This window comes from Artemia franciscana, chromosome 18, assembly GCF_032884065.1.
Source record: "Artemia franciscana chromosome 18, ASM3288406v1, whole genome shotgun sequence".
NCBI classification, from domain to species: Eukaryota; Metazoa; Arthropoda; class Branchiopoda; order Anostraca; family Artemiidae; genus Artemia; species Artemia franciscana.
Genome location: NC_088880.1, coordinates 20,372,641 through 20,398,766, shown reverse-complemented (window position 1 = coordinate 20,398,766; position 26,126 = coordinate 20,372,641). Strand labels below are relative to the sequence as shown.

General features: G+C 36.5%; 1 protein-coding gene across 1 annotated transcript in view; it reads right to left on the bottom strand.

The window, feature by feature from the left end:
• LOC136038734 (uncharacterized) overlaps nucleotides 1-26,126 on the bottom strand; it is a 74,903-nt gene that overhangs the window by 30,804 nt on the left and 17,973 nt on the right. The window contains exon 2 of the mRNA XM_065722087.1: nucleotides 11,048-11,190. Within this exon, the coding sequence (XP_065578159.1) occupies nucleotides 11,048-11,190 (143 nt within the window). The remainder of the gene's footprint in view (nucleotides 1-11,047; nucleotides 11,191-26,126) is intronic.

Below are 26,126 nucleotides of genomic sequence, written 5' to 3'. Positions count from 1 at the left end.
TGGTGATTACATTCTGGTTGAGCTGAAGAGCAGGGGCGAATCTCCAGCATTTATATTGGGGGCAAGAGGGGTTCATATCTGGATAGTCAAGGGGCATAGGCTGTATAATATTTTTTTTTTACAAATTGTTGGGAAGGAAAATTACCCCCCCCCCAAAAAAAAAGACGCCACTGCTGAACAGCAAGAAGGGGAATTATGTTCACTATGTTATTATTATTATTTAAAAAGTACCAACTAAGGTTCTTAAGGTCCACTTTCTGAAAGAGAATGGAGCAAGAGACCTTGCACTACCTGACGAGACGGATAGTGTCTTAAAGACAGAAGTTGAAATGAAACTGCAACCACTGACAAGGGCAACCACTGACAACACCAAGATGAGCGGAACGGCTTAGTTTTGGTGTTGATCAGTCAATTAAGGATTTAAAATTAATACTATTTTTTTATGGCACTTGGTATTAACCAAGTGACATATAGCAATCGCCAATTCTGTCGGTCTGTCTGTCTGTCGGTCCCGGTTTTGCTACTTTAGGCACTTCCAGGTAAGCACAAGTCCCAGATACATGATTGACATAATCGGAACGGATCCACTCTCTTTGGGGTAGTTGGGGAGGGGGGTAATTCTAAAAAATTAGAAAAAATGAGGTATTTTTAACTTACGAACGGGTGATCGGATCTCAATGAAATTTGATGTTTAGAAGGATATCGCGTCTTAGCGCTCTTATTTTAAATCCCGACCGGATCTGATGACATCGGGGGGGGGGGGAGTTGGGAGGGGGAAACCTAAAACTTGGAAAACACTTAGAGTGGAGGGATCGAGATGAAACTTGGTGGGAAAAATAAACACAAGTGCTAGATACATGATTGACATAAACGGAACGGATCCGCTCTCTTTAGGATAGTTGGGGGGGGGGGGTTATTTCTGAAAAATTAGAAAAAATGAGGTATTTTTAACTTACAAACAGGTGATCGGATCTCAATGAAATTTGATATTTAGAAGGATATCGTGGCTCAGAGCTATTATTTTAAACCCGACCAGATCTGGTGACATTGGTGGGGGGGTTGAGAGGGGGAAACCTAAAACTTGAAAAACACTTAGAGTGGAGGGATCGGGATGAAACTTGGTGGAAAAAATAATCACGAGTTCTAGATACATGATTGACATAATCGGAATAGATCCGCTCTCTTTGGGGTGGTTGGGGGAGGGGTTAATTCTGAAAAATTAGAAAAAATGAGGTATTTTTAACTTACGAACGGGTTATCGGATCTCAATGAAATTTGATATTTAGAAGGATATCGTGTCTCAAGTCTCTTATTTTAAATCCTGACTGGATCTGGTGACGTTGGGGGAAGTTTGGGGTGGGGGAACCTAAAATCATGGAAAACGCTTAGATTGGAGGGATCGGGATGAAACTTGGAGGGAAAAATAAGCAGAAGTCTTACATACGTGATTTAAATAATTGGAACGGATCCGATCTATTGGGGGGGGGGGTTAATTCTGAAAAATAAGAAAAAATGACGTATTTTTAACTTACGAAGGAGTGATCGGATCTTCATGAAACTTCATATTTAGAAGGACCTCGTAACTCAGATCTCTTATTTTAAATCTCAACCGGATCAAGCGTAATTGGGGGGGGGGAGGCAGTTGGGGGGAGGACCGGAAATCTTAGAAAATACTTAAAGCGGTGAGATCAGGATGAAACTGGATGGGAAGAATAAAAACCTGTCTAAGATACGTGACTGACATAACCGGACCGGATCTGCTCTCTTTGGTGGAATTGGAGGGGGGCTAATTTTGAAAATTGAGGTATTTGTAACTTACGAAAGGGTGGCCAGATCTTAATAAAATTTGATATTTAGAAGGATCTTGTGCTTTAAAGTTCCTATTTTAAATTCCGACCAGATCCTGTGACGTTGGGGGGAGTCGGAGGGGGAAACCGGAATTCTTGGAAAACGTGAAAATTGGGGTCTTTTTATCTTACGAATAGATGATCGGATCTTAATGAAATTTGATTTTTAGAAAGAATTCATGTCTCAGAGCTCTTATTTCAAATCCCGACCAGATCGTTTGACATTGGGGGGAGTTGGAGGGGGAAATCTTGGAAAAACACTTGGAGTGTAGGAATCGGGATGAAGCTTGGTGGATAGAATAAACAAATGTCCTTGATACGTGATTGACAAAATCGTACTGGATTCGCTCTCTTTGGGGGAGTTGGGGGGAGGGTTCAGTGATTTGGCGAGTTTGGTGCTTCTGGACGTGCTAGGACGATGAAAAGTGATAGGCGTGTCAGGGAGCTGCACAATTTGACTTGATAAAGTCGTTTTCCCAGATTCGACCATCTGGGGGGCTAAAGGGAGAGGAAAAATTAGAAAAAAATAGGTATTTATAACTTACGAGTGGGTGATCGGATCTTAATGAATTTTAATATTTAGAAGGACATCGTGACTAAGAGCTCTTATTTTAAATCCTGACCGGCATTAAGCCTCTTATTTTCCTTTTTAAATCAATCTATTGATTCATAGAATTTTGTTAGAGCTCATACCATATGATCTCTTGGCTCTTAGCTCTTCTCGCCTCGTCACAAGTGCCATATGAGCTCTTAGCTCTTGTTAAACCTTACTGAAACTTATTCTGTAGTTCTTTATACTGACCATATTCTTTCTTAATTTTATAGCCGAAAAACAAGTTTTAATGTTCCCCTCGCCACTTTTCTGTTGTTTTTTTTTGTCAGGTGGCTGAACGTAAGCCGGAGACGGCGAAACTAGCACCAGGACGGCCAAGGTTAGGCACACTTGACCACTTAGATAGAGAGGTATCCAGGTGGGAAAATGGTGGAGTATTTCCAATTGTCTTTTACAAGGTTGTTATTGAGTAAATTACCTTTGCTTTGGCATACTAATCAACTTCTTATCGCTTGAATAAATTCCTGGGAATTAAAAAAGTCAAAACTTGCCGATCGTGGGCCTATCTATAGATCGAACAAAAGATCAATACTGAATATCGAAATATAAATATTGATATCGGAAACGATATTTGAAAGTTTCTGTGTATTTCCAGCTTTTTCAACCATCTACCAGTGAACACCCAAACACTCAGTGAAAAGCAATAACGTAGAACTGCGCTTTATCCCAGAGCAAAGGGTACTTTGTAGCAACATCATTTGTTTTCCATATATTGTACTTTCCATCTTTAAATTTTGCACACATAATTTCATCACTTTGTAATTCGATGAGGGGCTCTTGCAAAGATAATTCTATTTCGGCAACATTAACTTTGAAAGGAATTGAAACCCAAATCGGTATATTCATTCCGAGTAGGTCACTAAACCGATTCAAAATAATATAAATTACAGAAGAAATTGAATTCTTAAAAATAAAGAGCGCTCTGAGTTTGTTTTCTTCATGGACCCCCAAAATATCATTGTGGACCCCCAATTTGTCGTGTTTTGCCTGTGGACCCCCGGAAATATTACATGGACCCCGGTTGAGAACCACTGGTTTAGACCCAGTTTAAAATCAGATTTTTTTTTATCATTGGGTGGCAACACTGACTGGACCTGCTCGAGGTAACTGTCCTATGAGAAGTCGGATGAGAAATAATTTCTGAACAGCTTCATTACCGAGCTTCCGAAAAATTTAAAAACAAAGACAACTCAATCTTTTTCGAAACTTAGAAATTTCATCAGTTTGTCAATTTAAATTTATCTATAAGAATTAATTTACAAATAAGAATTGAGCTTCCATATCATTTATGTCAGAAAGAAAATTTTCCTAGAAAATTGGGTAGCCTAACACAACGTTTTTATTTTATTTTTGAACCCCCCCCCCCTCTCTTTGAGAACTAACCCAGAAATCAATATTTGTAGAATTAGTAAATAGGGAAGATGAGTTTTTACTTGACTGAATCAAGGCTCAATAATTATGAGCTCATCTGTCCGTCGGGGGCAAGGCGTATTATTTTGTCTCAATGTTGTACCGTAGTGTATTGAGTAGAGTAAATAAATTCATTCATATTTCTGACTTTTCGAGGGGAGGGAAAGAAAAATCTCTCTCAGTATATAAAATACGAGCGCTAATTTGACAAAAGCTTCTTTTTTTAACAGAAAGGTTAAATACTTGTTTCCAATATTACAAACATTAGTAGTTTTGATATACTTTTGATCTGCAAGACAAAAGAGGAAATGATAAAATACGCCTATTCATAAAATTGTAGGGGAAGGTAAAATTATTTTTCAAAGTCTATATGAGGGTTTATATTATTGTTTTTCTTTCTTTTTTTAGCTGAAAAAACTGAAAAACGGCATTTTTCGAGGAAAATAGAAAAAAACAGGTATTTTCCAAAATCAAGAGAGGGCAAAATTTTATTCTGGGGGGGGGTATGGCTTTTCCCAGCCCCTCGCCCTTTTCAGAGTTTATCTATTGATTTTATTTTCAGTCCTCCGGTTCTTGCTAAGCAAACGCAACGGGCTTTGTAATTCAAACATACCTAGCTACCAACAGAAGGGGCTTCCAAAGGGCCAGCACATTTCTCATCCTTGTCAGGGACCCTGAAGTCGTTTAGAGCTGACCCTTGTTTGGCGACCCTTTCGTAAAACTGCATTCTCCAGGCTCCATTTACTAGTCTTTTTCCATATTCAAATAAGATAATAAATAGCTTGTTATTAAAAAACACATTCTGTGACTCATATGGGACAACAATGACTCGTAAACTGGTTTGCAAAATCCTGTTCAGACATTGAAAGAGGGAAATACCTATATATTCTAATTACTTTAATGGGAACTAGTTTCAAATGGTTGTAGAATGACAACATTAAGGTCCTGCAACAATATAATAAGTGAAAAAAAATAGACGTCATAGCCAGCACTCACCGTTTAATAGCCAGGTGAAATTCGGTGAGTTGCTAGCTAAAAAAAAAACAACTCACAAATCTATCTCATTTATGATGAAGAATATATACAGTGAAGCAGGCAGTGATAACGATCTAAATTCAATTTGAAGGAACAAGTGTATATACCGCAAATTATTACTCCCGCAATTTGGCAAAGTAGCTTAGCAAAATGTTTTCAAGTGATTCTTCTTAAACTTGTGAAATTATGTGGGAAGTGACGGCACAAACTTTGACTCTAGCTAATTGACAGGAAAGTGCCATGGTTTTTTCCAACAACCATAATTATCATCCCTTTTACTTACCGAGCTGAATATCTTGAATGTCTGTGTTCCACCGTTTAATAATATAACTGAAAAACAACCATGATTTTCATAAAGAGTTTTTATTTGACTACTTTTGTTTAGATCAGAAGTGCCCGATCTAATTTTGCAAGGGTTGGTGTAGGATTTTGTCCACTTGCATCAAGCCCACTTGCATGAAGATGTTAATTGAACAGTCTCATTATGACTAAGGTAGCTTTAGATTATATATTTTACGGTTAATTACAAAAGCGCCAATGCCAAACCAAACTCGTTTAAATTATAGCATTTTTTCATAATTGCACTATAATTGAATATAGTTATTCCAGTCAACTTCTAACGAGAATGATGGAACTGCATTTATTTCTGAAGAATTACTTTATAGCTTGGGTTGAAATCTGAAACACAATTAAAAACAATAATTAGAAATAATGATCCGACAAGTGTTCACAGCATTTTATTTCGTATACTTTATCCAGGGAAAGTTTGTTCATACAGGTAGGTAGTCCCGAAGACGAAAATAAATTTACAAGGAAAGTTTCCTTTCTCCTATTTATCATTGATTTGACTGTTGGTCCGAAGATCAACAATTTTCATTTGATATACAGTTGAAAATTTGGCAGCGTTGCAGTCAATATATTTTGAAACAACTAAATTTTCCTTCGGACCTATTAAAAATCTGAAAATTACTTCTTAAGTTCTTATTTTAACTCTTCTATGATTTTTACTACAAACTTGCTTCTTGAGAAATTGCTTGGAAGTTGTTCTTCAGTTTTTATGGCACTTGGTATCTACCAAGAGACATAGCGATCACAAATTCTGTCGGTCTGTTGGTCTGTCGGTCTGTCGGTGCCGGTTTTATTAGTTTAGGCACTTCTAGATAAGCTAGGACGACGAAATTTGGCAGGCGTATCAGGGACCAGGCCAGATGAAATTAGAAATTGTCGATTCCCCGATTCGACCATCTTGGGGGGAGTGAGGGGACGGTTAATTCGAAAAAAATAGAAAAAATTAAGTATTTTCACCTTACGAACAGCTGGTCAGATCTTAATAAAATTTGACATTTAAAAGGATATGGTGTCTCAGAGCTCTTATTTTAAATCCTGACCGGATCTGGTGACACTGGGGGGAGTTGGAGGGGGAAACCTAAAATCTTGGAAAACGCTTAGAGTGGAGAGATCAGGATGAAACTTGGTGGGAAGAATAAGAACAAGTTTAAGATACGTGACTGGCAAAACTGAAACGGATTCACTCTCTTTGGGGGAGTTCGAGGGGGGTAACTCGGAAAAAATAGAAAAAAATTAGGTATTCGTAAATTACGATGGGTGATCAGATCTTAATGAAATTTGATATTTAGAAGAACCTTGTACTTCAGAGCTCTTATTTTAAATCGCGACGGAATCCGGTGACATTGCGGGGAGTTGGAGGGGGGAACCAGAAATCTTGGAAAACGTGAAAATTGAGGTATCTTTATGTTATGAATGGGTGATCGGATCCTAATTAAACTTGATATATAGAAAGATCTTATGTCTCATATTCTCCATTTTCAATTCGAATCGGATCCGGGGACATAGAGAGCTGAAGGGGGGAAACAGAAATGCTGGTAACCAGAAATCTTGAAAAACGCTTAGAGTGGAGAGATCGGGATGAAACTTGTTGGGAAGAATAAGCACAAGTTATACATAATGGAACAATTGACATAATTGGAACGAATTTGTTCTCTTTGGGGGAGCTGGGGGGTGTTAATTTGGAAAAATTAGAAAAACTGAGGTATCTTTAACTTAAGAACGGGTGACCAGATCTTAATGAAATTTGATATTTAGCAGGAACTCATGTCTCAGAGCTTTTATTTCAAATCCCGACCAGATCTGTTGACATTGGGGGGGGGGAGTTCGAGGGAAAACCAGAAACCTTGGAAAACGCTTAGAGTGGAGAGACCGGGAGGAAACTTGGTGGGTTGAATAAGCAAATGTCGTACATACATGATTGACTAAAATGGACTGGATCTACTCTCTTTGGGGGAGTTAGGGGGTGGGGTTCAGTGCTTTGACGAGTTTGGTGCTTCTGGACGTGCTAGGACGATGAAAATTGGTAGGCGCGTCAGGGAGCTGCACAAATTGACTTAATAAAGTCTTTTCCCCCATTCGACAATCTGGGGGGGCTGAAGGGAGAGGAAAAATTTAAAAAATTAGGTATTTTAACTTCAGAGTGGGTGATCAGATCTTAATAAATTTTGATATTTAGAATGACCTTGTGACTCAGAGCTCTTGTTTTAAATCCCGACCGGCATTAAGCCCCTGATTTTCTTTTAAATCAATCTATTGATTCTTAGGATTTTGCTAGAGCTCATGCCATATGAGCTCTTGTTATAGCTCTTAGCTCTTTTTATATTGAACAAGCAGCAGAGCCTAAGACAGCAGAGGCATAAAAAAACGACGCAGTGTAAACTACTCTGTGAGGATGTAGTGTAAGCTACCAAAGAAAAATGTACTTTGGTCCTACACAAAATTTGAGATCCTCTTACCTCCTCCCCCTTCACGAAAGTATTACTGAGAGTTTCGACAAAATCCTGGTTAAGTTACTAAAACTCCACAAATTTATTACATTTTGATAAAAACTTAGTGACTGTTAGAATAAATAGCAAATTAAGGTTGACAATAAATTAGCAACAAATTAGTCAGGGCCAAGATCCCCCCCCAAAAGAAAATCCTAAATTTTCTTGAATTTCCTGGAAAATTTTTGGGGAAAACACACTTAGTAAAAGACATGGGAGCATACTTTCAGTGAATCTAATAATGATTTCTCCCATTCTTCTCATGAGCTTCCCTCCCATACACTGTTTTTTTATCTTTTCAGTTTCGTAGTAATTGCTCTATTCTTTAAAAGAATGTCCTTCGGACAAAACCTAATTAAGTCCATTTTTAGTCTAAGAAACCACACGACCCCCCCCCTTCCTCGGCATTCACACCTGATTTGAGAAGTGGAAGAATGTAAACTAATATTCACTTCTAAGATAAGGTCAGATGTTCGAACCCACGTCACATGTATTTGGCTAAGATTACAGGCTGGAATTTCCTTCTAACACAACCAATGTAAGTCCATTTTTAGGCTAAGAAACCAGATGACCCCCCCCCCTTCCTCGACATTTGCACCTGCTTTGAGAAGTGGAAGAATGTAAACTAATATTCATTTCTAAGATAAGGTCAGATATTCGAACCCATGTCACATGTATTCGGCTAAAATTCCAGGCTGGTCTTTCCTGAATGACATGCTTCCGATCCAATCCATGTTAAGCTACACATATATTGGAAACTAAGCCACCCCAGGCCATTGCTCGGCATATATAGGGTTAAACTAGAGCCCTACGTAAGATTAAATCTTATAAAAGTTACGAATCTCAACCTTAATTTCCAGAACAGGTGCTTCTTTGTCTGCTTGTCTTAGAAAAAGGAATGGGCTACGAAATTTAAGCGAGACGACTGCTGCAACAATGGGGCTAAATCCGAAGTTCAGTATACGCTACTCCGATATCTCTTAAAAACTAAAAAAAATGCAGCTTAATGGGCGGATGATTTAAAATGAGCCATGTAAAAATAACAGTTTTTTATCCTTCTTTTCAAGAAAGCTTGTGCCGATACACCCGTTTTAACACACAGTTGTAAGTTTGTTGGCTGTACTACAGTACTGTAGAGACAAAAAGAAATTTTGTTCAATTTCAGACTGTATCTCCATGATGTAAATTTTTTTGTTGGCATCCCTGATCACGACCGTAGGTTGCCTCAAGTATACGCTTATATCTGTAAAGTTCGCAAGTCTGCCAAAATTTCAAAAATACGAACTCATAAATCGCCAATGTCTGTCACAGCCCAGAATTAAAAATTCATTCTATTTATACACTCCTTGGGTTACTGCTTGACTGAGTCTATGAAAAAAAGAATATGAATATCAATAGAGCGATTGCAAAGCATAATTCCGGCTCTTTGTTATTATGCATCCTTGATTAGGAAAAGATATCAAGGGAAGAAATTTACGATTATAACCCGATTCTAAACAGTGCTTTGTACTAAACTGCAAGTAGCATTTTGAATTCGTAACAGTTAATTTGGAGCGTAGGTAATTAGAGGAATTAAAAACTAAAGCTTAAAAATAGCTTCCTTCTTTCAAAAAACATCTAGTTTATTGACCTTTGATTTTGTGGATATTATTGCGACGATAATTTAAAAGATATTAATTGAAATTTTTTTTTTAACTTAATTCAGTCCTTCGCCATGTTAGTCCTACTCCCTTTTTAGTGTTTCATTCTGCTCTGACGATATGTCCAGGTCTTTTGTCTTCTTATTTCTTTAAAAATAAGTTAGGCTGTATCTCTTTTCGTCGCTTAAAAGAAAAAAAAATGTAAAAACAGGAGCTAGTATAAAGAATCAGATAAAGTAGCAATTTTGTACTTTCACCAATCCCATCTTCTTTCGTTGTTCTATCAAACGATGCCTCATGTCATAGCAGACAAATGGCTACTTTTCGTTTTGCAAATAAGGACCAATTTCAATACTCGCGGCATATTTCACTGACTTGCAACCTTTTGACCCTTCTTGCTTCAAGGTTCCCTTGCCCAAGACAAATATTATGCATGTCTTAAGCCTATCGAGTGATTTTTTTTTTACTTGCACCCTTTTAAAAGAATTCGTCGAGCGTTGGAGTCCCATTGGCCAAGAGTTTCGAGCCAACTTTGCAAGTTTCGAGCAGACCGGCTATCAAAAACATGTTTCGCGCACTTGACCCCTTAGCGAAAATGGTATGCTTTCACATCCCCTTCGGCCCTGATTTCATACCATTTTAATTTTAAATCGAGGATTAAAAAAATTATTCATGAAAAATGCTCCAAGAACAGCTTTTGATCTGAATTAGGGGCCCAGGATGGGTGTCACGAAAACCTGAAATCTTTAAGAAAAGTTTGGTAACTCATTTTGGTCTGCGTTTTTTGACTCCAGTATTGTTATTGCAATACTATGAACCAAGGGTAGTTTTAATTGGCTGGAATCATTCTTCTATCATGTCAGAAAAATAAAAATTCATCAACTATTTATTAGAAGGCACGCTTCAGACAAGTACTTTTAAATTCATTTCTAAGAGGGAGAGGCGTCACAAAATAAAACCTTTGGTTTGTATCTGGATGATAGGAAATTACAGAAAAAACCATACAAATAAGGAAATTCTGAGGGCACTGGGTTCCTAGAATTGCACCACTGATGTGCCTAAAATGACCACGGATGTTTTGTCATCTTTTACATACTTTCGATTAAAAACTAGGTTCTGAAATCGTCTGTATTTGAATTTATTTCCAGCAAAAAAAAAATTTCCAGCAATTAGAAACTCAGCACCGAGATAACCTACCAGGTTTTCTGTTATTCTAAAAAAATGTCTCAAAAGCACAAGGTTCAAGGTTTCAAGGTTCAATCGGGTTTAATTAAAAAAAAGGAAATAACTAAACTTAAAGTACACTGCTCTGTGACAAAACTCACGTTGAGACTTATCACAATAGATAACACCATTTGCTATGCTATTTAATGCAAAATAAATCTGTATGGTGGCTTATTATGGGGTCAATTAGCGCTAAGGAATATCATCATGCCTAAGCCAAAGGGTGTATCAGGGTGTTCTGAAAATGAGCTTTCGTGACCCTTAAAGTTCTCAAATACTTCAAGAAAGCTTCAATATATTACGGTCGTTCTTCTTTTCCATCTGTAAAATCCTGAGAACCGCACATAAACTCTTCAGATTAAAGAATAACTATATTTGACGAGGCAAGAATAAAAAATTGTCATCAACGAAAAATAATTGAGCTAATAATTCCGATTTACTTACATCATTTTGCTTCTTAAGAGCTATTTGACCAATGTGCCTTGCATCTCCTATCCGAGGTCTATAAGTAGTCGGTGGAACGAACCCCGACCTCTGGGGCGCTGCAGTGATGAGTTGTGTCAATGTAAGTGCTAGATATAGCCAACCTGCAAGATGATTTATCGTATGACACGACGTGCTTGATTTGATTGCAAAAAAAACTAGTCTATTTTATGGAAATCTTATTTCAAAAACAAATTACTGTTTTTATGGCACTTGGTATTAACCAAGTGACATATAGCAATCGCCAATTCTGTCGGTGTGTCTGTCTGTCGGTCCCGGTTTTGCTACTTTAGGCACTTCCAGGTAAGCTAGGACGATGAAATTTGGCAGGCGTATCAGGGACGGGACCAGCTTAAATTAGAAATAGTCGTTTTCCCCAATTTGACCATCTGGGGGGGAGGGGGCCAGTTAATTCGGAAGAAATAGAAAAAAATGAAGTATTTTTAACTTATGAATGGGTGATGGGATCTTAATGAAATTTGATGCTTGGAATGATATTGTGTCTCATATCATTGGGGATGACATTGGGGGGAGTTGGGAGGGGGGAAACCTAAAATCTTGGAAAACACTTAGAGTGGAAGGATCGGGATGAAACTTGATGGGAAAAATAAGCAAAAGTCCCAGATACATGATTGGCATAATCGGAACGGATCCGCTCTCTTTGGGGTAGTTGGGGGGGGGGGGTAATTCTGAAAAAATAGAAAAAATTAGGTATTTTTAACTTACGAACGGGTGATCAGATCTCAATGAAAGTTGATGTTTAGAAGGATATCGTGTCTTAGAGCTCTTATTTTAAATTCCGACCGAATCTGGTGACATTGGGGGGAGTTGGGAGGGGGAAACCTAAAACGTGGAAAACAATTAGAGTGGAGGGATCGGGATGAAACTTGGTGGGAAAAATAAACACAAGTGCTAGATACATGATTGACATAAACGGAACGGATCCGCTCTCTTTGGGATAGTTGGGGGGGGGGGTATTTCTGAAAAATAAAAAAATGAGGTATTTTTAACTTACGAACGGGTTATCGGATCTAAATGAAATTTGATATTTAGAAGGATATCGTGTCTCAAAGCTCTTATTTTAATTCCTGACTGGATCTGGTGACGTTGGGGGAATTTTGGGGTGGGGGAACCTAAAATCATGGTAAACGCTTAAATTGGAGGGATCGGGATGAAACTTGGTGGGAAAAATAAGCAGAATTCTTACATACATGATTTACATAATTGGAACGGATTCGATCTATTGGGGAGGGGGGGGGGGTTAATTCTGAAAAATAAGAAAAAATGACGTATTTTTAACTTACGAAGGAGTGATCGGATCTTCATGAAACTTCATATTTAGAAGGATCTCGTAACTCAGATCTCTTATTTTGAATCTCAACCGGATCAAGCGTAATTGGGGGGGGGGGGGGGGGCAGTTGGGGGGGGGACCGGAAATCTTAGAAATTACTTAAAGCGGTGAGATCAGGATGAAACTGGATGGGAAGAATAAAAACCTGTCTAAGATACGTGACTGACATAACCGGACCGGATCTGCTCTCTTTGGTGGAATTGGAGGGGGGTAATTTTGAAAATTTAGGTATTTGTAACTTACGAAAGGGTGACCAGATCTTAATGAAATTTGATATTTAGAAGGATCTTGTGCTTTAGAGTTCTTATTTAAATTCCGACCAGATCCTGTGACGTTGGGGGGAGTTGGAGGGGGAAACCGGAATTCTTGGAAAACGTGAAAATTGGGGTATTTTTATTTTACGAATAAATGATCGGATCTTAATGAAATTTGATTTTTAGAAAGAATCCATGTCTCAGAGCTCTTATTTCAAATCTCGACCAGATCGTTTGACATTGGGGAGAGATGGAGGGGGAAATCTTGGAAAAACATTTGGAGTGTAGGAATCGGGATGAAGCTTGGTGGATAGAATAAGCAAATGTCCTTGATACGTGATTGACAGAATCGTACTGGATTAGCTCTCTTTGGGGGAGTTGGGGGGAGGGGTTCAGTGATTTGGCGAGTTTGGTGCTTCTGGACGTGCTAGGACGATGAAAATTGATAGGCGTGTCAGGGAGCTGCACAATTTGACTTGATAAAGTCGTTTTCCCAGATTCGACCATCTGGGGGGCTAAAGGGAGAGAAAAAATTAGAAAAAATTAGGTATTTATAACTTACGAGTGGGTGATCGGATCTTAATGAATTTTAATATTTAGAAGGACATCGTGACTCAGAGCTCTTATTTTAAATTCTGACCGGCATTAAGCCTCTTATTTTCCTTTTTAAATCAATCTATTGATTCATAGAATTCTGTTAGAGCTCAAACCATATGATCTCTTGGCTCTTAGCTCTTTTCGCCTCGTCACAAGTGCCATATGAGTTCTTAGCTCTTTTTTATGCTTGTAAACTTAAAACTTCGGAAATTCACATTAAAATTTTTCGTTTCGGAAAAAGCATTAATTCATTTAAAAGGTCCTGATCCTTCTCATTAAATTAAATAAAAAAAACAAGTTTTTTGAAATGAAAGCAAGGAGCGACATTAAAACTTAAAACGAACAGAAATTACTACGTATATGAAAGGGGATTTTCCTCCTAGACACCCCGCTCCTTACGCTAAAGTTTTTTATTGTTTTAAAAAGTAGAGTTGCGAGAAAGAATCAAACTTTAGCGCAAGGAGCGGGGTGTCGAGGACATTAAAACATTAAACAAGTTTTTTAAAATGAAAGTAAGGAGCGACATTAAAACTTAAAACGAACAGAAGTTACTCCGTATATGAAAGGGGCTTTTCTTCCTCAACGCCTCCCTCTATATGCTAAAGTTTGACTCTTTCTCTCAGCTCTACTTTTTAAAAAAGGAAAAAACTTTAGCGTAAAGAGCGGAGCGTTGAGGAAGAAAAGCCCCTTTCATATACGGAGTATACGGAGTATATGTTTTTTTTATTTAATTTCTGGACGTTTTTTAATTCATGCATGTTTTGATCTTGGCTCTCCGCACACAAAAAATTAAAACTAAATTTGCATATTAATTTTCTTTTTGGCTAAATGGCTTTCTCATAGTTTTAATCGGAAGATTTTGAGAAAAGAGGAGAGAGGGAGGAAGCCTAGCTGCCCTCTAATTTTTGATTACTTAAGAAGGCAACTAGAACTTTTAATTGTTTTACGAATATTTTCATTAGTAAAAAATATTCGTAATTTACGAATTAACTTACGTAACGAACTTCTATGTTCGTATGTTTTTATTGCGTATATGAGGGAGTTCATCCCTCGTCGATCCCTTGCTCTTTACATTAAAGCTTAAATTCTGTCCCAATTCCTTAAGAGTGACCCTTGAATCACAAAGGCCGTAGAATAAATAGCTGAAATTACTAAAAATACTTTCGCGTAAAGAGCGAGGTATTACGAGGAGGTAAACCCCTCATATGCGCAATAATTTCTCCTCGTTTTAAGTTTTAATGCTGCTCCTCACTTTCAGTAGAAAAAACTTTTACTTTTTATTTAATTTTTTCCTTGTTTTTTTAAATAATGCAAAAAAATCCTTCGCCCCCTTCATTGAAAGTCTCTTCCCCCATGAGAAGTTTTTACATGGAAAGATCCTCCCGCGTAAACCCCCCTCCCCCACATCAACTCTCCCTGCCAAACCAAAAAAAATCCACCTGAAAACGTCCGTACATTTCCCAGTAACCATTACTATATGTAAACACAGGTCAAAGTTTGTAACTTGCAACCCCTCCCAGGGAGACTGCGGGGTAGTAAGTCGTCCCCAAAGACATAGTTATTAGGTTTTTTTACTATGGTGAATAAAATGGCTATCTTAGAATTTTGATCCGGTGACTTTTGGGAAAAAATGAGCGTGGGAGGGGGCCTAAGTGCCCAACAACTTTTTTGTTCACTTAAAAAGGGCACTAGAGCTTTTAATTTCCGTTAGAATGAGCCCTCCCGCGACATTCTAGGACGACTGGGTCGATACGATCACCCCTGGGGAAAAAAACAACAAAAAAACAAATAAACACGCATCCGTGATTTGTCTTCTGGCAAAAAATGCGAAATTCCACATTTTTGTAGATAGGAGCTTGAAACTTCTACAATAAGGTTCTCTGATACGCTGAATCTGATGGTGTGATTTTCGTTAAGACTGTATGACTTTTAGTGGGTGTTTTCCTCTATTTTCTAAAATGAGGCAAATTTTCTCAAGTTCGTAACTTTTGATAGGTCAGACTAATCTTGATGAAAGTTATATATTTTAAATCAGCATTAAAATGTGATTTATTTTATGTTCTTTCTTAATTTATTTTATTCTTCTCTGCTTTTATTTTTTACTATCTTCCTGTTTTCTTATTATTTTGCTTCTTTCCGTTGCTTTCCTCCACTAGACAAGTTGTTTATTAACCATAAGGAAATTGTTTTGGTTGGTAGTCAGTCTAATATTCTGGAACACAATTTTCTAGCGAAAAACTACCTATAATCTTCGAATCTACCTCTTAAATAGACATTTGGCTGTTTATATACATCTAATGTTTTTATTATAAATCAGTAATAAAAAAGATAGATATACGTCATTCTGCAAGGTGGGAAAAATGTTCAAAGCTGACATTAAAAAATGCTGTTCCCTCAGGCATTTTTGCACTTTTACTCTAGCTAAGAGGCAGTAGTCGTCCATCCCCCTCCCGATCCAACACCAAAGGCTGAAGCTTAATTTGGTATTGGCACCACTATATTTTTCTAGCTCCGATTAAATATACTTTATATCACTTGACAAAAATTATGTTTAAATCCCTTGAACGAAGGAAATAGGAACTAGTGAATTAAAAGTCAGAGAAAACACACAAATAGGGTATCTCTGCAAAATGACTAAAAATAAGTGGAAAAGGTTAAGTAACAAAGAGTACAGCTGTACAAGTTAAAAAAATAAAAACTTACAAACGGGCACTGTCAAGCCGAAACACAAAGAGTACCAAATGGACACACATTAATTGGAGGGGCTAATGGTTTTTGATAATACTTAGATCTGGATAGCAAGCTGCCCCAAGAAACTAAATTCATAAAGTTTCAAAATAAACAGCTTTTCAAAAATTGAAGCAAATAAGTGGATTGGATAATATCTTCAACTCCAAATTGTTTCTTCCTAAACTTTATCCGTTGTGAAAAAAGAGGTTTTCTTAGAAGACCAAAATAATTAAATACTAAAATCAACTTTTGAATAAATGAAAAAAATTATATTTTACGATTTTTAGGTATTATAAATTCTTTCTTACAGTATACAAAACCTGTTAAGCAGTTTTAACAGCAACAAAATGACAAATGAATCTGTTTGTTAAATATAAAACAAAAATTATGTCGATTAAGCGTGAAGATTCATTGTGGTTTCTTGAAAGGTACACATCAGTCATTTAGAAGCCTCAACTATCCATACTCCATCCATCATCCATACTCATTTAGAACCTCAAGACCCCAGTCCACCCCAGCTGAAAATTAGTTTCTGCAAAAAAATGTTATCAAAACTAAGATAAAAGGTAAAGGTTAAAGGATACGGCATTAGACTTTACAGTCCCTACCGTCGGTGCTGATCTCCGTTTCTTGGCCCTTCAGCCAGGAAGTACAATGGGGGGTTGGGGGCCAGCCATCCTGTGCTTGCGCACACCCTTCCTGTTTACCTTCCCCAGATTTCTCCAGGTACCCATTTAGAGCTGGGTCGACTCTGGCTAAGCTTACAGAGTCACGCCACTGACCCCCGTCCCAACTGAAGAATTGGGTACACCGGGATTCGAACCCGCGTCCTCTCAGACAAAGGATCCCGAATCCAGCGCATCAACCAACTCGGCCAGGACGGCTTCCTGGAACTAAGATAAGCCTGCATAATTCAAGCATCCAGAGAAATGGGTCAGTTTTCTTTAGTGTATCTTTGCCTTTATGGAACTAATATGGCTCATTTTTCACTGTCATCTTCACTTGATTCGGAAAAATTGGCTCCAACTCCCCCCCCCAGGATTTTGACAAAATTACGCCACAATTTAGACGGCGTAGCGGAAGAGACTTGGGTCTTAGCCAGTAAAGTAGGAAAAGCTAAGAAAGCTTTTTCACAGTTATTCGTGTTTCCGTTTCAAAAGCACTTCATCCGTGCTGCCCTTTAAGCGTTTTAAAGATTTTCTTGCATTTATTATGCGCCAGCCCATATTAGTTTGAACAAAACATAATGGAATCACTAGGGCCTATTATGTATCTAGGCCAGTATTTAAACTAGAGTAATTAGTCTTCTAATCTGTAAATTAGGCAAATTCTAGTATCTTAAGGCTTGTAAATAAAGGAAAAGCGCACAAATATGGTTATAATAAGCAAAAATACTACGTAATAACATATACGAAAACTATACTTTCTAGGAGTTTGAGCCTCAAAGACAATACTTCTCTTTTCTATATTACTAAGTGCCTGAAGTTGAAAAATTTTAAAAGAATAACCGGTTCGTTATAGTGTCTTATAGATATATTGATTTAAAAAAAAAATTCCTAAGGAAGGAAAGAGCGAAGTTGAACCTTAAAACGGACAAAAATTATTACTTCACAACCCATATAATGTATATCAATAAAATTAGAACAAATAAACCAACTAATTATGTTTCCCTATGTTTCTAGGATTATAGAAAACTAGCGCTTTACTGAAAACGCAAAAGTCAAGCATAAAAACAGGAATATTGATTTGGGAGTCAAAAGTGAGCATGTAGCCTGACAACAATAACCTAAAATATAAGGCTTTTCATAGTCTTGCACCAGTTGAGACACAAGTAGCCTTCAGTATACAATTGAAATTATCTTAAAAACACAAGTATGAAATCAAATACTTGTTTAATAGCCGCAAAGTCATTGAACAACATACAGAAAAATTGGGTTGGTTTATCATGTAGCATTTGGTCTCGCAAGGTATAATATCAATAGTGAATAATACATAATCTTAAACTGTAAGATACATTCTTTAGTATTACGTGAAGTGAAAATAAGGCATAATACGAACTCTGGAAATCCGGTTATTTCTCTCTATACAACAGTGAATTTCAAGCTATGATACAAATTCTAAGGCTAATCTATAGTCTAAAACTATAATCTAACATTTTTTATTCTGTAAAAGGTGTCCTTAATTAGTTTGCTTTTACTGTACCAAATCTCTTATATTATTTTGTGTTTTCAGTAAAGCGCTAGTTTTCTATAATCCTAGAAACATGGGGAACATGGGGAAACATAACTAGTGAGATTATTTGTACTAGTTTTATTGATATGTATTAGATAGTGGATTGATATTTATTAGCTGTGAAGTAATAATTCCTCTCCGTTTTAAGTTTCAACTTCCTTCTCTACTTCTCTCAGAAAATAATTTGTTTTTTAAAATTAATCTTTGCTCGTTTTAATTAAAATTTAACGTAGAAACAACGAAGCCATGAAAATTTTTATTTATTCGAAATAATTTCTGTTCATTTTAAATTTTAATGTCATTCTAGTTTCAGTTGACAACTTATTTTTAATATAACCTCTAATCATCACCAATCTAGGAGAGATTTTTTTTTTTTTTTTTTTTTTTTTTTTTTTTTTTTTTTTTTTTTTTTTTTTTTTTTTTTTTTTTTTTTTTTTTAGGGGAGATAAGACACCTCTGGAAAATATTGAAATATTGCAGAGACTTCGCTTGAAAAAGCCATAATGAAGACAGGCTTTGTAAATCGCCTGCTGACTAGCAAAAACCGGAAGGCTACTGTAACAAAGGAAACTGTACTTACTGTAACATTTAAAAGTTTATATTTATACCTAATCACTTTTTAAAAATTGGACTTGATAGCACATTCCCATAAAGTGTACTTTCGGTTGTTCCCCCTTTTTTTTGCAATGAAAAAAAGTGCTTTTTCCAATGAAATGACCAAAAAGGGTGTTTTCCAAAACCTAGGCAGGAGTAAGAAACTAAGGGGGCAAGGACGTTCCTTCCCCTTAGAACTAGCACAGAGGTTTCATCGTAGAGTGAACTTTGCAGGTTCAATTCAAAACTGTTGATCATTCAAGCTTAATTTTTGGTTGACTTTTAGTTGAAAAGTTTTAGTTTTAGTTAATTTCTTTTCGCAATAATCTTTTACTTTTAAGATGAGTAAGCGATTTATGAAACTTATTAAGAGGGTTTGGAGAGGGAGTTTCCGTGAGGGATTCCTATAAACCTCCAGTTAAGGGCTTTGGACCATAATTATCACTTTGATACTATTTTATGGTTCCAAACTCTTCCACTTAAGAAGTGGCACCAAAAGTGCCGTTTATAGTGGTATATGACGCCTATGGATGGTAAAATTGATAAAAAGCGCGTAGATATGAGTAATAGCTTTAAAATGAGCATTCCCAGGATATGCCTTAAAAAATGATTGCACCGAATTTGCAAAAATAGGATATTATCTGAAAAGTAATCATAAGAAGGGATAAACAATGACAGACAAAAAATCCAAGCAGGAATCAAACCCATGATAATCTAATTTTGGACCATTGGGTTTTGGACCATAATTATTACAATGCTACCGTTTTACACTTCCAAAATTTTACACTTAAGAAGTAGTTCCAAGTGTTGTTTTCAGTGCTATATATCTTTTACGAATGGTAGAATTAATAAAAAGCACGTGGATATGAGTAAAACTTTTTAAATGAGCCATTAAACGTCACTCTAAAAAGTTCTGGCAGCCCACTAGCCCGGGTTTACCACTCGAGACATGGCACCAAAAGTGTTGTTTTTAGTGTCATTTGAAACTTGCAGGTGGTGGAATTTATAGGAAAAACGGGGAAAAGAGCAATATTTTTTATACTAGCTATTAAAAATCTATCTACGATGTTCTGGTAGACCGCTAGCCTCACCCCTTGAAAAATGACATAAAAAGTGCCATTTTAGTGCCATAAGGCACTAAAACTTCAAGCAGACGAAAAACTTCAAGCAGACGAAACAAGTAGCATATCTTAAACTACCTTTTCAAAATCTCTCGTATTATTTATTTTTATTTTCTGGTATTTTCTTTTCATTAATGTCAACCTGAAATGGTGTATCCCATCTGAAGTAAATTCCTGTGCACGAGTCTGGTAAATTATCCAACAAGTTCTTGATTATCCATCGCTAAACATACATCAATATTGTCTATTTAGCATTGGCAAAGAAATCAATCTGGGTTTATAATCTTGAAATTACGCAGTTGAACACAAAGAAAGTGAGAATACCTTTTACAACAGTATGTACATTCTGGCTCAACTAAGGAGACGCGCACATAGCTTTTACAGACATCCAGGTGAAACAGAGAAAGGCTCCACAAAAGGCATCACTCAGACTAATTAAACAAAACGGCTCGAAGGCATAAGAGAAACCTCCAGAGTCTTGCTAGGTAGATAAATCCTGAAAATCGTCTATGCATTTAGTGCCCCGCAGAACAGACTTTGTCGTGACTTTATTACATTTCCTCTCCACCTATAATAGTCATGGCATAACCCCTGACTTTACTTCCGGTTAATTCAAGAGTTGCAGCAAAAATATCAGAGACATTGAAGCAGGCTGCAAGAGACTCAACACTCTCCTCAATTCAGATGCAGGGCTAAGGAGACAGGCTCATAGACTTGCTAGGTATGTAGGTCGTAAAGGTCTTTGAATGCCATGCCTGGATAAACAAACAACAAGGTCATCAGTTGATTTGAAAAGATTACGCACCCCTTAATTTACGTTTCCTTCCAAGTGTTTGGTTTTGATAATTAGGTTTAAGCAGGACCAAACATTCTACGTTAACTTGAAAGTTGATAGAGGAATAAACCTAATTATTCTTCGACTGAAATGTCCTGGAAAACAAAGTTATTTAAGGAAAAAAAGAGTAAAATCCTTATAGTGTCAATGTATAAATTATGATTTGATCTTTGATATTTGATTTGATATTTCTTTGTCTTTTCACAAGGGAGAGAGGAAGGGAGCTCCCAGGGTAGACGCCGAAGAAAGCACCATTTTATTGTTTCAAAGTGATTTTTGCCAAAGTTTTCTTCTGTTTTTTGAAAATGGCTACAACTCTAAATTATAACTACAAGTAATCTTTAAGGCCAAGTTCCCTATGTCCCTTTGAAACAATGAGATTATATTTTGAAATCCAAATTTGATCTCAAAAACTTGTGCAGTATATTTGCACGTGTGGAGTGTAAAATTATATTTTTTGGATGGAGGGGGAAGGAGACATCCGAAAGTAAAGAAAATGAATTCCCCCTATTATTTGAATGTCATAGTTCTAGTTCTATTTTATTATATTTAAAAAATAATTAATGTTCTCTAGTCTGAAATCGCGTGGGCCCTAGCCTCTGTTAAAAGGGAGTCCAATACGAGGAGACATCCATGATATGAATTTCTGGAATCCATTCATCAGGGGCCTTTAAATGGTCAAAACACAATATTCTGTATTCCTGTCCAATTTGGTGTCAACGCAAATATTTGCAGCAAAAGAAATGACAAAGTGATATTACGAATATGAGTGGTAGATAATTATATTTTTACGGACACCCAAGAACAATGAAATGCAATTTCGCGTCGTAAATAAATTTATGACATTGGAAATTCGCATGGCTATGTAAATACATGCACAACTGACGAACTGTTTGGCCATGCTTATATAAACAGGGTGTTCCATTTTAGTCCAAACGGAAGTGAGACAATTACAATAACAGTTTACTTTGCACATTACGATTTAAGTTTGAATACTGAACAGTTTTCAACAATGAATTTGATAAAACATTGACCTTGCCGTTTTAGAGTTGTGAAATATTTGACCTTTTCGTTGCTTAGCTTCTCTTCGAACATGCCTTTGTCAATCTTATAAAATAGCAGTACCCTTTTTTATAGTCAAAAGAGCAATGACAAGAAAACTTAATTGTGATATGCAGAAGAGATCAAACAGTTCGTGGTAACGAACTGTAAGTAAGGAGCGAACCGGCTCAACAGTAATCGAAACTCTAAACAACGTAGTTTTGATACAAATAGATAAATCAAAGAGCTCGGTTCATCAAGCTTAGTCCTAACCATCAAAAGTTACGAGCCTGAGAAGATTTGCCTTATTTTCGAAAAAGGGGAAAACACCCCCTAAAAGTCATAGAATCTTAATGAAAAGATTCCCCACCATCAGATTCAGTGTATCAAAGAACTCTACTGTGGAGGTTTCAAGCTCCTATGTGCAAGAATGTGGAATTTTGTATTTTTTTGCCACAAGAAAGATCACTGATGCGTTTTTCTTGTATTTTTTTCCCAGGGGTGATCGTATCGACCCAGTGGTCCTAGAGTGTCGCGAGAGGGGTCATTCGAACAGAAATTAAAAGTTCTAGCGCCCTTTTTAAGTGACCAAAAATTAGAGGTCAACTAGGCCCCCTCCCACATTCGATTCTTCCTAAAGTCACGCGATCAAAATTTTGAGATAGCTATTTTGTTCAACATAGTCGAAAAATCTAATATCTATGTCTTTCAGGACGACTTAATACCCCACAGTCCCCGGGGGAAGGGCTGCAATTTATGAACTTTGCCCATTTTTTACATATAGCATTGGTTATTGGGACGTATACAGACATTTTCAGAGATGACTTTTTATGGTGGGGGGGGGGGGGTCGGGGGAGAGGATTAAGTGGAAGAATCTTTCCACAGAGGAAGATAATCTTTTCATGGGGGAAGAGAATTTCTATGAAGGGGATGCTGGATTCCCCAGTATTATTTAAAAAACAATCAGAAGTTAAATTAAAAAAGACAGTTTTTTCAACTGAAAGTAAAGAGCAACATTAAAACCTAAAATGAATAGAAATTATTACCTATATGAGGGGGTTCACCCCCTCGTAAATATTTCACTCTTTACGCTAAAGTATTTTTGGTAATGTCAAAGCTAATTATTCTAATTAAACGGTTTTTCGGATTCAGGGGGCATTCTTAAAGAATTGAAACAAAATTCTAACTTTGGTGTAAAGAGCGAGGTATTGACGAGGGGGAAAACCCCCTGAAATTACGTATATGAGAGAGTTTCTTCCCCTCGTCAGTACCTCGCTCTTTACGCTAAAGTTAGAATTTTGTTAAAATGATGACCGATATAAACAATAATTTGTTTATATTATTTTTCGGTCAATCTTAGCATTTAATATTATCTTAAGCAGCTTCATAACTATGATTTTTATGTGATAATAAACCAAAGATATTGCATGTTTTTGGCTTGTGGTTGTTATTAAATAGAAAGAAAAACAAAAAGGAATTCATGAAGGGGGCACTGGATTTCCCAGCATTATTTAAAAAAAATCAAAAATTGAATAAAAAAGCAGTTTTTTCCAACTGAAAGTAAGGAACAACATTAAAACTTAAAACGAACAGAAATTATTATGTATATGAGGGGGTTGCCCCGTTCCGAGTTACCTCACTCTTAACGCTAATGTTTGCCATTTTATTCCAATTATTAAGGAATGCCTCCTGACGCACAAGGACCGTTTAATTTGAATAATAAGCTTTTTACAAATCCACAAACATTTTAGCGTAAAAGGAGCGACCCGGCTCAATAGTAACCAAAACTGCAAAAAAAAAAAAAACGGTTTAAAAAAAGATTTTGATACCAACAGATATATTAAAAGAATTGAATTTGTATGCTGATTTCAAATATATAAATTTCATTAAGTTCAGCCCTACCCATCAAAGGTTATGAGCCTGATAAAATTTTCCTGATTTTCAGAAAAAAGGGGAAACGCCCACTAAAAGTCAGATTCAGCGTATCAGAGAATCCTACTGTATAGGTTTCAAGCTCCTATCTGCAAAAACGGGGAATTTAGTATTTTTTGCTGGAAGAAGGATCACGGATGCGTGTTTTTTTGATTTTTTTGTTTGTTTTCTTTTCCCCAGGGGTGATCATATCAACCCAGTGGTCCTAGAATATCAGAAAAGAAGATTAAAAGTTCTAGTTCCCTTTTTAAGTGACCAAAAAATTGGAGGGCAACTAGGCCACCTCCCCCGCCACTTTTTTCCCAAAATCGTCCGATCAAAATTTTGAAATAGTAATTTTGTTCATCATAAATGAAAGGCCGAACAACTATGCCTTTCGGTATAGCATGACCACCCCCACAGCCCCAGGGGAAAGGTCTTTAAGTTATAAAATTTGCCCATTGTTTACGCATAGTATTTGTTATTTGGATGCATGCATACATTTTTGGGTGGGGAGAGGTCATGCATACATTAGAGAGTCTAAGGGGATATTTTCCATGGAGAGGGAAGTTTCCAGGGAGTCGACTTGTCAGGGGGAATTATACTTTATGGGGATTTGCCAGAATTCTTATACAAAATTCTTTTTATATGTCTTACTTCCTCTTTTCCGTCTCAATTTTACGCGTGGAGTGGTCAAGAGTAATTGTCCGGGGTAAATTTTCACCGGGATTGAATTGTCTAGAGGATATTTCCATGGTGAGGGGGCTTCTCCGTGGAGGTGGGGTCAGATTTCCTGGGATTATTTAAAAAACGATCAGAAATTAAATAAAACAATTTTTTCTACTGAAAGTAAGGAGCGACATTAAAACTTAAAAGAACAGAAACACTAAAGTTTGACTCCTTCTCACAGCTCTATTTTTTAAAACAATAAAAAAAACTTTAGCGTAAAGAGCAAGGCGTCGAGGAGAGGACAGCCTCTTTCATATATGGAATAATTTCTGTTCGTCTTAGGTTTTAGTGTCACTCCTTACTTTCAGTAGAAAAAACTTGTTTTTTAATTCAATTCTTTACAAGAAAGTAGTTGGGCTGTCAAGTGTCACTGAAAAAACATTTAATTTATTTATATAATTAACGAAAAATGTCATGCTAGCTAAATTGTGATTTATTTTTTCCTAGTTTATTCAAATTAAATAAATTGCATCAGTGGCTTTTCTGTATCTGCATCGATTGTACTGTGAGAAAAACTATTATCCTTGCCACAAAATTTAGGGGGGGGGGAGATCAAGAGTCACTTTGATCCAAAATAAAACGCAAAAAAACTATATAATTGAGTTAAATAGTAAAAGTAAAGTTCCACAATATTTGTAAAGAATAGATCATGATATAAAAAGATGATTCAGCAGAAACTACTATAAAGGTGTCCGGACGAAGATCATAGTTTACTGGATAATAAAAAGAGGACGGGTACTTACGCTCGGAGGGCTGCCATGTCATCCCCAGATATATCATTATTATTCCTATTTTATCAACCTTTCCATTATTTTTACATTTCTTCCATTTTTACATCCCTTCCATTATTTTTACAACCTTCCTGTCCAGTTTTCGTTTTTGTTGTATTCGCAACCCCCTCCCCCTTAAAGTAAGTTCTTGTGCACCTGTCTGGGCACATGACAGGTGCCTCAATAGGAATTTTTTTCGAATGCTTTTTTTCTGCCTGTTTTATGTTCTAACTTGTCAAATGATATGGTTTTTATGTAAAATAAACAAACCACAAAGTCCGGCCCCTATAAGAAAGTAATAAACAATGTGAGCAGATTTCTTTTCTGAGTTGCCTTTTATGATTATACTTTCACATAAAAACAACAACTAATTATTGCTATTAGAAACATATACTAGGTATGACAACAGTGTCTTTTTACTTTTACTGACATAAAAACTTTTGCTAAATCCAGTTTTGTAGTTGGGTCCTTAAATTTAATAGCACAATTCCAAAATAATAGCAGCTGCGATATCAAATCGTATCGTTGAGTTAGCCCCCCTCCAAAAAAAAGCCAGTGCACAATTATGTTCTAATCACTTAAGGTCTAATTTCAAACACAACACTATGGAGCCAAACAAACGCCAATATTAAATTTAAATTTTCATTGATTAAGGAAAACTTCATTTACTTAAATCGGACTTTTCTTACCTTATATAGAAAAAGATAAGGAAAAAATGAAAACTTCTGATTCAATTTGCTTATAATGACTGCCAATTGCGCCCTCTACTTTATTTTAATACAAATAAAAATTCAAAATTACAAAATGAGCATAAATGCTGGATTATTTATTTGAAATTTTGCGCTCCTTAAATTCCTGCACCCGAGTCAGATGCC